Raw genomic sequence first — 14,845 nt, forward strand, 5'->3', positions numbered from 1 at the left:
CAGCAAGGAGATGCCTCTCCTGAGCCTACAGCGCCATGTTTGCTGCGAGGCTCTTACCGGCTACAGTGGGCCCATGCATATTTGATGAGTGCTATTCTTCTCACCTGCGCTTGGGAGGGGAAGAAACGGCTCTCTTCTACAGGGGGCCGGGGATTATTTGCAAGCTATCAGCAACTCAGGAAGAAGTAGTGTGTGTGTGTACACAGAAGTAGTCTCAGACTTCTGCAAGAGAAGGCGTAGCATCTTTCTGCATGAAAATCAGAGATAGCAAAGCTCGCTGAGCCAGCCGGTCACTAGCTCTCAGGCTAGCCCACCTCGCAGGGTTGTCAGGAGGATAGAACGGAGGGAGAAAGTCACACACACCAGCTGGAGCTTTCTGGAGGAAACTTGTGATATGAAATGTAATAAACGTAAAGAAAAATAAACCTGGGTGTGCTAGACTTCACAGTCTGAACAAATTCCCACTTACCACTGAAAAGGTTGACTGCAACAAGACAGCTGCAAGCTTTTTTGAGGTCTACTCTGGGCGCCTGCTTGGCGTCAGAATCCTGCAGCTACAGAAGCCTTGCCATTGGGTTCTGGAGGGAACCCGATTGGCAGAAACTTATTCCCGTATGATCCTACCCAAACCCTGCAATCATCATCTGAGGCCCTTCTCGGTATGCCCCCTACACGGGAGACCTAGAGGGTGGAAACATGAGAACAGACCTTTTTGGTGGTGGCCCCTTGCTTGTGGAATGCTCTCCCCAGGGAGGCTCACCTCTTGTCCTCATTACATAGCTTTCAGCACCAGCCACAAACATTTCCTCTTTGCCAGGCCTTTGGCCATTAATTACCTGTGGCCTCCTTGGTATACATTGTTGGTACACATTGTTATTGGTATACATTGTTATTGTGGTTGTAGAGGATGCCTATACCATACCTCTACCATGTCACCACCTACTCAACTTCTCTCTCATCTAAAAAGGTAAAGGGACCCCTGACCATTAGGTCCAGTCACGGTGCTCATCTCGCTCTATAGGCTGAGGGAGCCAGCGTACAACTTCCGGGTCATGTGGCCAGCATGACTAAGTTGCTTCTGGCGAACCAGAGCAGGGCACAGAAATGCCGTTTACCTTCCCGCTGGACCGGTATCTAAAAAGTCCCAAATGCCTCAACCTCTTCTAAGACGGGAGTTTCTCCATCCCTTTGATCATTTTGGTTGCCTTTTTCTGAACCTCTTCTGACTCTTCAATATCCTACAAGTACATTCTACAAATATAGGCAATGGAAGTCTCTTAATGCAACAGTTTTTCTCTCTGCCATGTGAGCCCAGCCACGCATAAGAGAACCCTGGGCTGAACAGGAGCAGCCAGAGTACCACCTAAACCCTGGCAGATTTCCAAATTGTAAAAACGTACTGTTAAGAAGAAAAGCCAAATAGAAGTTCAAAACAAGCTGTTAAAAGCAGGCAGGACCAGCCCTACAGTGGAGGAAAAGAAAAGCAGCAGCCTCAGGAACAAGAGCATTAAAAGAACCACTGGAAATATTTCACAGCAGTTAGAAAATGATACTTCACAACTTTGACATTATGGGAGTGCCAAAGAGAAATGAGAACCATTCTTTATTTCAATTGAAGGACAAATGGCTTCTGATGGGTCTGGAGTAAATTTATCGAGCAGAGCTGCAGGAGCAGCAGGTGTGCTGTTTCTTGGATGCCAGGAGGGAGGAGGTGGCCTCGTTTCCGTTAACCCCAATGGAAGTTACCAACACCACCCCTCTTAGCCAGAAAGTGGGTGGAAATGAACTTCCAAAGGGCACTCTGTGAACGTGACAAAGTGATCCACCTGTAAACAAATCCTTGCGTCGCCCGGAATCGTTTTTGTCCAACGGCAAGTGCTGGTTTTTGAACAGGGCTGTTTGTTCTGCTCGTGAACCAACACACACGGGAGGAAGGGAGGAAGAACAGGAGGAGGGTGGATGGTTCTCTCCCTGTGTTTTTCGGCTCATGAATCCAAGGCCACTTTTCTGGGCAAGCTGTCAAGTCACAACCAAACCCGCTCCGAGCATCTTAAAGGCACCCAAGACCATGCTATTGAAAGGTGCCCCTTAAGCATGTCAGTGTGTAAGACAAGAAGCTCTCTTCTCCACGTCCCTAACCTGCAAGAAGTTCCACAGAAGTCTCTTATCCTCCGTGGAAGCTTCATGGAAGCTTATGAGGAGCTGAAGGAAAACCCTCCCATTACACACAGAGGCTTTTCTTCTTCTTTTTGGCTTTTAGACAGTTTTCTGCTGAGTCGCGTTGAAAATACTGCGGAGCAGAGCAGGGCGAGGGACCAGCGACGAGGCTTATTTCTTGACTACCTGGATGACGTCTTCATGTTCCATCAAGTGGCTGAGTCCTACTCGTTGGGGGCTGTACTTGGTGCTGGTTCCCTTGAAAGCCAAAAAACAACAGTGTTTCACCAGCCCCGGTTTGGGGGTCTCTCTGGCAAGAAGAGAGGGAGGTGCCCCTACCACTCCCCAATGCCACTTGCCAATGGATTGCCAATGTCTCCAAGAAAGGGGTCCCTTCCGAGCACTCCCGCCCCTGGGATGGGCAGGAAAAACAAACCCATGGCCCTCCTGATGCTGTGGGACTCCAACTCCCATCAGCCCCAGCCAGCATGGCCAAGGGCCAGGGGTGATGGGAGCTTGAGTCCAGCAATAACTGGAGGGCTATGGGTTCTCTATCCCTGCCCTAATGTATTCAACAGCTGCAGCAGGGGTGAGCCTTCTTCTCCCTGTTGAGGGGAGAAGGTGGGGAAGACCGACTCTTTGTGACACATGAAATTGAGCTGGGGGATGTGCGGGGGCCTGGGGCTGAAGGTTGTCCCCCTGTGAGCTATGGGGTGCTGCGATGGGACACCCCAGCTTGCCCCTTGGGGCTGCCACCTTATCTTTCCATGCATTCATCCTCACCTCAGTTCTTTACCTGTTGCGAGAAGGTCAGCCCCAATCTGGCTACGCAAGAACACCCCATCTGGAGGAGGCTACAGAGCCAACAAGATCCAGCTACTAGTTTGGTAGCCCGTGGGAGCCTTCTAGATGCTGCTGGACCACAAATCCCATCATCCCTGGCCATGCTGGCAGGGGCTGATGGGAACTGAAGTCCAACACTACCTGGAGGGCACTATGACATCTGAAGGAAGCCCTGTAAGGAAGCTTTTAAATGTTTTCTTGCATTTTTCGTATATACTGGAAGCCACCCAGAGTGGTTGGGGCAACCCAGTCAGCTTAGTGGAGTACAAATAAATTATTCTTCTTATTATTATTTGACAATACCTGTGTGAAGCCCACCAGTGAAGCATAAAAGAAACATTCCGCGCTGGCCGTGAGATATTCTAACTCTGTACATGGAGGTTCTACAGAGCTGCTGTTAATAGCTCAACCCATCCCTTTTAGTGCATTTGTCAAATCTCCTTTTTAAAAAGCCACTAAAAGCTTCCCCCACGTTTCCTGCCTATATCACTATTACTTGGCAAATACACCTGAGCCCTCTACTCCACCCCACTTTCTAATCATAGCACACTTACCCAAACCAACGCATACTTGAACTGGCTGGCTAATGTCCGGTGAATTCGATGGCACTGACGGGAGAAAAAGGTTCAGATGTACCAGGTGAGGCCTTGCAATCTCAGCTCCCTAAGTTTTACTTACTGTACTCCTTGCAGAGGACAGACACCCCTTATCCCTTTCCAAAGTCGTGTCGCAGAGGTTCTGAAGTGGAGCTGCCTCTTAAAAATGAGCCTGGCATTACATACCCAACTCCTCCTGGCCAAAGTGGCAACTTCACGCTCACGGCTGTCTGCAGAACAGCTTCCCCCCTGCCCCCCCAGTGGGTCTCTTCCCCACAGTCCCCAAACCTGAAGGCACCACTGGGCAATGGCTACCATATTTCCTAGCTCAGGACATTGACGCAATTAAGGCAACAACTGCTCCTGAAGCAGAGCTGTAGCCAAAAGGCAGAGGGTGCGATCTTCCTGGACTCAATCTCCCATGAAGCCCCAGGCGGTACAGTCAGTGGGCAGGGGGCTGATCCAGGGGGCCACAGGTTAGCCACCCCTGCCCTAGTGTGTTTTCAAAGAAGAAGACTGAATCTCTGGCTGGATGGTTTCAGCCTGGGAAGAGCTGGCAGTGCAGTGTGTGGGGGGGGGGGAAATCGCCGGGGGGAGGGGGCCCTTCTGCAGCTCAAAAATTCAATGCTTACCACATGCTCCACGGATGCCCCTTTCCGTACGATGATGGCATCTGAAAAGTCTGGTCTCTCTGTCCGGGACCGAGAAAAGAGAGGAAAAAATAGCAAGGTCACTAAGGCATGAGAATTTCGGATCCTCCCTCCTCCCCTTAAGCCCGTATTCATTTTCAGATCTAGTTCCATCCAATCCTGCTGGCCTGCTTGTGCTACTTACGGCCTCTTTTCTTGGTGTAGATGCAGGTAAGGGCCAGATATTCCCACAGCATCTCCAGCAGGTAGTCCAAGTTCAATTTCATGCCGCAGCTAGAGAGAGGCGGACACACACAAAGTGGGTGGCAGGGCGATAAGGACACAGAAAAGACTTTGGCAGTGGAATCTCCTCCTCAAAGAGGCTCGCCTGGCACCTTAATGTCATTTCAAAACCAGGTAAATACCTTACTCCTCTCTCCCAGGCCTTTAAAACCTTTTACATCATTTTAAACATCTTTTTTTCTATTTTGGTTCCCGTTTCTCTGTTAATCAAATGGGGATCATTTTCTTGGAGACTGGGGGTGGGGTGGGAGAAGATATTCAGCCTGTTTGGCTTGCCTCAAATAGTTGTATTGTTCATGCTGAGATTTTTAAAAAATGTGCACGTTTTCTAGAATGGTGCTGCTCAAAGTGGTGGTCGGTGGACTGGTGTCTGTCTGCAAGATGTTGGTGGGATGCTTCAGGGACTAAGCATGGTAGTGGTTCCTAGCACATTGGGCCGGGGGGGGGGGGGGACGACACTGGTTCATCCCATCGGATAATTTGAGATGCACTGGCCCAGAGGCTTCAGCTTCTAGCGAGAATAAATCTAGTAAGTATTAATAACAAAAGGTATACAGGGAGAACAGACGCCAATGAAGACTCTTCTTCCAAAGGGCTCATCGTACCACGTGCCCTGGAGATTAAGCCAACCGCATGCTGGCCACAAAGAAACAGGGCTGAGGACCTTACCTGATCACAACGCTGTGTGGTTTCCGTGCCAGGCGATCTACCTCCTCCATGGAGATCTGATCGACTTTGTTATAAACCTAATCCAAAAGGTGGTGGAGGAGAAAGGAATATTAATGGATAAGAAGAGGCTCCAATGAGCAGGAAGAACTGCAGAGAGGGTAATTGGTGTTAGTTTGCCTCCAATAGAGACACTTTATGCCGCTCGAGTCAGGAAGAGAGCAGAGAGAATTGCAGTAGACCCTTCGCAACCTGGTCATCACCTGTTTGATTTACTGCCATCCGGAGGTTGGTACAGGACTCTATATACAAAAACATCTAGGCACAGGAATAGCTTTTATCCTTGTGCCATCAAACTGTTGAATCTGTAGTTGTGAGCGAAAGGGGGGCCAGTTGGTGGCATGGGGTTTTTTTCCGCTGTGTGGTTGTATTGTGAGGGGCATAGTGTTAGTATGAGGTACGTTTTCTTTACATTGCAATGTAGTCGAAGCAAAATTCCAAGTATGGTTGATACTTGGCCAATAAATTATTCTATTCTATTCTATTCTATTGGTGCAAGGAGTCAGTTTTCCCCTTCTCTGTTCAGCTAAATTGATGGCTGGTGCAAACGGGAGTTGTAGTTTGAAACAGCTGGAGGGCACCAGGTTGGGGAAGCCCCATTTGGAGTGTAAGCCTCTTGGAGCAGGGATATGCCTGATGGTGCTACATTAAACAGTAACAGGATTCATAAAAAAAAAACACCTGTATGCAGCAGCTATCCTTTGTAGCTTTCCGGCGATTTTATTTCCGCCGCAAAAGTTTATATAAGTAAGAGATCCGTCTCCAATCCAGTATCCAAAAAGGCAGTGAAGGCAACTGGTGGTTTGTTTATTTGTTTTGGAAAACAGTCTGGTGCTTCTAAAGCTTTACAGCCCTTTCCCCCAAGAAGGGTGCCTTTCTTTTTTGGCCACCCTTTTCAGAGAGAGAAGGCTCTGTCTGCACCATGTCTCCACGACCATAGGGGCTATGAACTTGGATTGGCTCAATTTTTTGAATGAACTTTATTCTTAGGTTAACTGACAATTGCATGGAACTGCAGACTGCACAAAAGTACAGACTGCAGGCATATTGTGCTTGCTTCCTCCTCAACTTTCCTATCCCCTTTTCACCTTTTGCATCAAGTTTGCTTTGATTGTGGACTGGAGAGGAGGGATCATCTGAATACTGATCTTTGTGTGACCCTCTGAGAGCATATCTGACTAAAGCAGGCATCCCCAAACTGCGGCCCTCCAGATGTTTTGGCCTACAACTCCCATGATCCCTAGCTAACAGGACCAGTGGTCGGGGAAGATGGGAATTGTAGTCCAAAACAACTGGAGGGCCGCAGTTTGGGGATGCCTGGACTAAAGGGTGGAGTACAAATACCACAAACAAACAGGCTTAACTGCATGAGGAAAGGGTGCTTTCTGGATATGGGATTCTGTCTTAGAATGCCAAAGCTCTGGATATTAAGCTTATTCAAATCAATGCATAATTCACTCAGAATACCTAGATGAGAGCTCTTATAGGTAGAAGGGGTGTTTGAGAACTTAAGAAAAGCCTGGAGAGTCAGACCAAAGGTCTATCTAGACCAGTATTCTGTTCCCATAGTGGTAAAGCAGATGGCCATGGGAAGCTCACAAGCAGGGCAGGAAGGCAATCGCTCTCCCCCACTGCCACCTGTGTTCCTCAGAAACTTTTTCCCTGAAAAGAAACCCTTGCTTATGGCGAAATACACCCCCTCCATCCCATTCTCTTAAAAGTACAAAACTTCTCACAAGGTACTCACATAAAGGCAGGGCATGTAGACCCGGTTGCCAACAATCACGTCAATGAACTCGTCAGGTGTGCAGTCTTCCCGGAACAGAACCTCCGCATTAAATATTTCTTAGGTGAGCAGAGTCAAGGTTAAACACTTTTGTGTTTGCTAAGAAAGTCGGTGTGTTGTGCTGTTACGAGCATCCAGCTTGGGTTGGTGAAACTCAAGGGCAAATCCCCCTTCGGCAACAAAGCTGGCCAGGTAATCATAGGCCAGTCACAATCTTGCAGCCAAACCTACCCTGAAGGGTTGCTGCGAGGAGAAAATACGCCTGATAGTCCAGTATTGTCAACACTGATTGGTAGTGCCTCTCCAGGGTCGCCCTCATCCTCGGTCTGAGCCTACTGCTCCGCTCCTGAGCCCAGCGATGTCTCAGGACCAAGACATTATGACGATTATTAAATATATTTCTATCCCGCTTTTCTCCCGAGTTGGGATTCAAGGCAGCTTACAACATTTGCAAAATTATAAAATGCAGAATACAGTGGTACCTCGACTTATGAATTTAATCCGTTCCGAACGGACCTTCGTAAGTCGAAGCCAATGGGGATTTTTTTAAAAAAAAATTGTAAGTAAAAAAAATCCTATCTAAAAATTTGTAAGTCAAAAAAATCCTATCTAAACCACATCCAAAATGGCGGGACGGAACTCTGTTTGTAACTCAAAACATTCGTAGGTCGAGTCATTCGTAAGTCAAGGTACCACTGTAATAGAAACAAACTAATTCAAATACATCAAAACACATTTAGAACCAGCAATTACAGCACAATTTGCTATGACAGCAGCAGCATCTGCATCTCAGTTTCCAAATGCCTGTCTGGGCAGGAAGGTCTTAGCCTGCCAGCAGAAGAATAACAAGGAAGGAGCCAGGCGAAGCTTTCTTGGGAGGGAATTTTGTAACTTGGGAGCAGCCACAGAAAAGGCTCTCCTGCGTCACAACCAACAGTTCTTCTGATGTTGATAGGACCAAGAGAAGGTGCTCACCTGAGAATCTCAGCACCCAGGCATGGAGATAGGATCTTTCAGGTCGCCTGGGTCCAAACCACCCACCCTCAACTGCTCAGGGCGTTACCAATGATACTGCAAGGCACCTTTACAGCTGGTGCCCTGAATCGCTTTGCTGAGAAATGTAGCCACCAAGAATCTCTGTGGAAAAGGATACTGTACTCGTGGAGGATGAGCTGCACCAGTTTCTCGGAGCACTGAGTTAGCGTCACCATTGAATTGAAGGAGATGCCCCCTCCCTTTTTGGGCTGGAAGACAGAAAAGAGGCTTTGTCAAGATGGCCCTCAACGAGGCTGAATCAGCAAAAAATTATATTTTGAGTATACTGGACACTGCAAACAGACCTGAAAGGTGAAATGCTGAGAATGCCTCTTTGGTATAGCCCATAATATTCCAATATTATAACAGTTTGCAATATACCAATAATATAACAGTTTGCAAATAGGCTCACGGGCCCAAAAATCTTGGTCTAATCTAAAGTGGTCACTCACATCAATTTTGCACGGGCTAAATCCTTTGACATCTGCAATGTTCACGTACTTTAAAACTACATTCCTGTAGTGTTAGTAAGAGTAGTAGCACTATTAATAATAATAATAAATAATAATAATGAGATTAATGGCTGGGCAGCGAAAGTGCAAGCCCTTGTGGCGACTTCAACAGTTCTGACAGTTTGCAAATATGCTCATGGGCCCAAAAGGTTTGGTGACCTTTACACTACGTGACCAAATGGGGGCAGGTGGGGCAGACTGCTTTAAGACAGCATGTGCGAATCACTAGACTGGCACACGATTCTTCTGGGTTCAAACCCAACTCAGAGCAGCGGTCAGAGTGGCTTGCAGGAGGCCTGGACTGCTTCAAGATACTGATTTATTTAATTTCTATCCTGCCCTTCCTCCCGAAGGAGGCTGGGTCCAGCTTTTCATTTTATTTACTATTAATTTCTAAAAGGGAAGGAGAACCGTTTTTTGTGGTTTTTTTAGCCTAAGGGCCTTATTCTCTCATACGCAACCTTCCAGGGGCCGCATGCCATTGACGGGCAGGAGCAGATGTAAAAGTGAGAAGAGCCAAGTGTGAGACTCTTACCTTTGTACAGTCCTAGTGTAAATTCCAGCCATGCAAATATGTTAGTGGCTTCTTCTTCTTTTCTCACCCCCCCTCTGAGCAAGAGGCATCATCAGAGCTCAAAGACATATCCTAGCCAGGCAAAACCACTCAAGGAGGTGCAGAGCAGGACTGGTGAGGGGCATGGGCTGGGGACAAACCTGAGGGCCACGTAAAGAGTCCTGGAAGGTCACATTTGGCCGCTGGCCCTGAAGTTCCCCACCAACCCTATTCTAGTCCTCTCTCCTTGCAGAGAAACAATGAGAAGTACATGGGCAGAATCTGACCCAACTGCTCACTTAAGCAGCAATACACTTAAATAAGCCAAAGCATCTTTATTTTAAGCAAAAATCTTTGCAGCTCTCTGGCAAACGCTTCCCCCAACCCCCTTCACCACCACATTTCAAGTGACAGACCCAACCCCATTTGAGGAGCCGATTTTGAGAAGCTGGGGGTGATCTCACAAGGCTGGATACTTCCTACACACAGCCGAGGAGCATTTCCGGTGGGGTGGAAGGAAGGTGAAGAAGAGTGGGAGGCTAGCCTTCCCTACAAGTCTGTTATTTCTCCCATGTGTTTATTGAGACACAAATGAATCAACTCGGTGCCCAAATGTTCTTGGACCACAGCTCCGTCATCTCTGACCACAGGCAACCTGGATGCAGCTGATGGGTTTGGGGACCCCAGCAATACCTGGAGGGCACCAAGCTGGCGATTGCTGTATTTATGTGTTTTGTACGGGAGGAGCTGTCAGCCCTACGATTCGCCCACCTGCAGTGCCTCACCTTGAAGTAGATGTTGGGCTTGATTTTGTTCAGCCGGATTCCTACTGTTTCCAGTTCCTTTTCTAACAGAGCTCTGCAGGAGGGAGGGAGGGAGGATGTGGTCATAAAGAGCCGCCAAGGCATTACCCAAATAAACCCAGTAAAATGAGAGTCAAAACCCTCTTCCAGGGACATACACAGTCCTACCCAAAAATTCCAGGGGTTGCACCTAGGACAGGGGTCAGCAAGGTTTACCGGCCATGGGCCGGATCACTCCCACGGAGATCGTCCGTGGGCCAGACTGGCTCAGCACAATGCTGGAAATTGTGTCTGTGCATGCCCAGACGCCAGAAATTGCGTCTGCGCAGAAGCGTTTTTTACCGTCTGGACATGCGCAGATGCGATTTCCAGTATCTGCGCGTGCACAGATGCAATTTCTGGTGCCGCTCAGCGAGTCCCCACGCCGCGCTGGTTTAGCGCAGTGCATGGGGGACTCGTTGAGCGGGCTGCTCGGTTCAGGGGCGGCTCGGGGGCCAGTAAAATGATCTTTGTGGGCCACATCCGGCCCATGGGCCACACGTTGCCGACCCCTGACCCAGGACCTTCTGCATGAAAAGTAGAGACTCAACCACCGAGCCACGACCCTTTTCCTTCCAGTCCAGGATAGTGCCAAATCCTCAGTCGGATCTGCACATAATTCAACCCACGCCTGGGTGCTTTGCCCTCTAGGTGCTAACCTCTGCACTTCCCCCTTTGTAGCGTCCAGCATCATGATAACGACATCAGAAGTCCGGGCTACGGCAATCACTTGGCGCCCGCGGCCTTTTCCTGCAAAGGAAAGGAGAAAATGGGAGTTACTTGCCGTGACAGCAGGACAGCAAGAAGTTGTGTGGCAGGAGCAGCTGCTGAGAAGCTACCAATGAATCTCTGCTTGTTTGTATCATGCAAACAAGGAGTTGCTTTCCACCCTGTCTTTCGATGCAGAAGACTTCCCAAAGAGGCTTACTTTAAAAAATACCGCTTCATTAGTGCTGCTCCCAAATCCTCCAAACAGATGGCAGTGCTCGGGTAGCGTCTTCCCCTCACCCTCCCCAGGCCAGTTCTCATTAGGCAACTATTCCCCCCACCTTTCCCATGCTGAAAATGCCTGCAATTCAGCAGCCCGTTGCTTGGCTGCATCCTTCTTCCAGGAGCATCCCCCAAGGACCACGAGACTTTTCACTGTCCAAGGACAGGAAGGGAGGAGGCAGGCCCAGCTGCATGATTAACCTGACTGCCAATCAAGGTGGGAGGAACCCTTTTTAATACGAAGGGATGACGGTGCACAGAGTCAGGGCCAAAAGCAGGTGGAGCTGGCAGCACTGCAAGATCAAATAGGGTTTTTAAACTCCCGTTCTAGTCCCAACCAGCCCATACTATGCCCACAGACACCGAAGGGATGTGATTCCCAAGGGGTGGGATTATTGTTGCTGTTCTTTGTATTTTTACAAAGGGGTCTCCTTAATTTTTCTGAAGGCTTACCGAGATGCTTCCAATAGCTTAGAGTTCAGGGATATTTATATTCTGCAGCAATTTTGCAACTGTCAGAATAAACTATGTACATATTTTGATGCTGTTAAGCCACCTTGGGCATGGCTTAACTGCAGAAAGGTGCTGTACAAATAGAACGAGGATGTGTTGCTTTGCTCACTTTTGCCTCTGGTCCCCACACACCATGGGGGAACAGCCTCTGGAAGGCTACCCAGGAGCTAATGTGCTCCACCAAGCTGAAGAAAAGGTCCCTTGTCACTGTGCAAAAGTGCTACTGCCCTGGGAACGTCAACGCTGCTCTGGGCAGAATGAGACCCAGACGCCAATCCCCACCCACCTTGAGCAGCTCCTTCGATGATCCCAGGCAGATCGAGAAGCTGGATGTTGGCACCTTTGTACTGGCAAAAGACAAAAGAGAAGATTGGGAAGTGGCACATGGAGGGAGGGGGTGGTTATAATGATACAGAGCACCTCCAGTGCGGTTTAATTCCTGCCCCAGCAGATGGCAATCCAATGGAACTGCGCTAACCTCTATGACTCCAGGAATACATGTCAATGTGGTGAATTCGTAGGAAGCCGCCTCACTCGCCGTTGAAGTCATCAGACTCAGAAAGGTGGACTGAAAGGGAGGATGAGTGTGTTAGCAGTGGCAGAGGATAGCCACCCACTTGTGACAAATCAGCAACCATGCTGATGTGAATTTTCCATGTAAAAACATATTTTATTTTATTGTATTATTTGTTTGTTCGTTTGCTTGTTTGTTTGCATTTACATCCCAGGCTTTCCTCCAAAGAACTCAAGGCGGTGTACTTGGTTCTCCCATTTAATCCCCACCATGGCCCTGCAAGGGAGGATAGTCTGAGAGGCAATGATCAGTATTCGAAATTGGCCAGGCGCATTTTGAACCTGGCTTTTGACCATTTGTGACCAAGTGAAGGTGCTTGGGCACAAGGATGGTGCCTGACATCTCCACCACCTGGAGGTGCATGCCTGGGGATCCTTGGATCCCGACTGTTTTCACACGCTAATACCCCATCCTGTAGAATTCTGTTATATTTTATTTGCCTAATCAGAATGAATTTCAGAAACCCAAATACGGTACTTTTTCTGTGCAGCCTGATGAGGAGTAGTGAACAACATTATAGCCAATTGTTGTAGCTTGTCTTCATTTACCCCACCCCTTCCCTTCTCAGTTGTGGAGAATATTCTTACGTTACGAATGTCGCCATAAAGAAACAGAGGTCAGAATAGGCCAATATATACGTGAACTGACCCTGGATCAAGTGACTTTTCTTCCTTAAGTTCTCAAAGCTCTTAATCCAGTCAGATGTTTAACTGAAAAATCAATCATAGTCCGTCCATCCTTTGAAAAGTAAGACTTTAGAGCTGTCCTGCCCCAAAATGGCAACTAAACATTCCGTTTTGGTGACTATAACCTTGGTTTAAGGAGCCATGTGGTGCCTAGCTTATATATCTGTGTTTCTAACCCTGCTGGGGAGAGTTCCAAATGCTAGACAGAGAGGTCTGCAGGGGCAGATTTGGCCCCTGGACAAAGGTTCCCAACCCCTGAATTATAAACTTAGGGGTGAGACTTCATTTAAAGCAGGGGTGGGGAGCCGGTGGCCCTCCAGACTACAGACACCCATCATTTCTGAATCCTGGACATGCTGGCTGGGGTTGATGGGAAGTGCAGCCCAGCAACAACTGGAGAGTCACAGGTTCCCCATACCTGCTTTAAAAGGAAGCACACGAAGTAACAGACATGGGAATAGGAATTCTCCAAGTGTCACTGACCTTACCCACAGAGGGGAAACCAATCAGCGCCACCCGGGCGTCTCCAGATTTCATCACATCGAAGCCTTCGCCTTTGCCCGCAGCCGATTTGGAAGGCTCCAAAAGCTGAGCTCTGTACTTTGCAAGCTTTGCCTTCAGCAAGCCAAGATGGTACTCGGTGGCTAGAGCAGAAATAGAAAAAGTAACGCACACATACACGACTCGGAAACAAAATCAGTGACCAATGAGTTAGCACACCTGTACTCTCCTAATGGCTCCCTCTCTGTTCCTCTTGCCTAGCTCTCCAACCTGGTCAACCAGAGCTTACTGTTTCCCCTCTCTAAAGGCGAAAAGCACCTCTGGCTGTATTTCTGTCAGTTACTCAGCTGGGCTGGGGAAAGGGATAAGGAGCCAGATTCCACCACACCCTAGGTATGAACTTTAAGAAAATGAAGAGCTTCCGGCTTTTAACTGCTACCCTGTGATAGTTTCTGGTTTGTTTGTTTTATTATGTATTTTGTGTTATTATTCTGTGTTTTTATATTGTGAACCAACCTGAGATCTTCAGATGACAGGTGGTACAGTATACAAATCTAATAAATCAATAACAAAAAAATTCAGTGTTACGAATCTCCTATTCCCCCGCTTTTAAAAGTCCCCTAGCTACCTTGCAACCGCACTAGTTTTGCTTCCCCAAATGTATTTATATGGAAGAGGGACACATAAAGTACTTTTAAGCTAAATAGCGATAACGAAAAGACACATCCTGGGCAAACAAATGCGACACACTTGGTACACAAACTTCGCATGCCGGTCCTGTAGGAGCCCATCTGAAGAGCCGCTCTCCCCCAACTCTGCAGTTCATTCCCTCCCTTAATAAATAAAATAAATCCACATCCTGCTGACCCCGCAAAAACAACCTCAACCCTCTGCCATTGCCCAGCCCAGGGCCTTAGAGCTCCTATTATTCTTTTTAACACCCTCAGGGCAAAAGTTCAGCAGGCGAAGCTTTTCAACCGAGAAAAGTCGCACCTGCTGAACTTCTGCCTGCCGAGCAGGCGCTTAAAAGGCAACAGTCAACGGGTAGCCTCCTCGATTCAACCGGCGCGTCCTAAGGAGGAGCCAAACCTTTGTTCTTCTGGGTCCGGGCGATCTCCTTCTCGATCTCCGCGATCTTCTCCAGGATCCCCATCGTGGCACTCCGGGACGGGAAGCGCAGCTGGCCAGGGAAAGCAGAGGAGAAGCGCTAACCCGGAAGTGGTTGCGGTCAGTCGCCGCTCCCACAGGAAGTGATCCCGGAGCGGTGCGACGCGCCTTTTTGTCCCCTGCGCCAACCGAAGCCGGCGGCTTTTCCGTTCCGTGCGCTTCCCAACCTTGGGTCTCCAGCTGTTTTCGGACTACAATTCCCATCATCCCTGACCACTGGTCTTGCTGGCTAGGGATGATGGGAGTTGTAGTCCAAAAACAGCTGGAGACCCAAGGTTGGGGAAACACTGGTTTACAGGAACTGAGAAGGGCGCCGTATCTGCGTGGATGGAGCTGCGGAGCCCGAGACTGGAGTACCTTGCAGGGCTGCTGTTAGCTGCCTCTCCCTCTCCCTCAGCTGGTCTTGCTCTGCGCCTCAGGGCTGCTGTGGGC

General features: G+C 48.6%; 1 protein-coding gene across 1 annotated transcript; it reads right to left on the reverse strand.

Moving 5' to 3' along the window:
* Positions 1-1,568: 1,568 nt before the first annotated feature.
* On the reverse strand, positions 1,569-14,452 carry DRG2 (developmentally regulated GTP binding protein 2). Its single transcript, XM_035131903.3, has 13 exons — positions 14,336-14,452; positions 13,229-13,389; positions 11,964-12,053; positions 11,772-11,832; positions 10,642-10,732; positions 9,926-9,998; positions 8,194-8,284; positions 7,002-7,099; positions 5,198-5,274; positions 4,431-4,519; positions 4,229-4,287; positions 3,555-3,608; positions 1,569-2,415 (listed from the first exon to the last, which is right to left on the reverse strand). Exons 1-13 carry the CDS (start codon positions 14,397-14,399, stop codon positions 2,329-2,331), a joined length of 1,095 nt encoding a protein of 364 aa, XP_034987794.1. The 5' UTR covers positions 14,400-14,452; the 3' UTR covers positions 1,569-2,328.
* Between the last annotated feature and the right edge of the window lie 393 nt (positions 14,453-14,845).

The sequence above is a fragment of the Zootoca vivipara genome, chromosome 13 (assembly GCF_965207765.1).
Source record: "Zootoca vivipara chromosome 13, rZooViv2.hap1.1, whole genome shotgun sequence".
Taxonomy (NCBI): domain Eukaryota; kingdom Metazoa; phylum Chordata; class Lepidosauria; order Squamata; family Lacertidae; genus Zootoca; species Zootoca vivipara.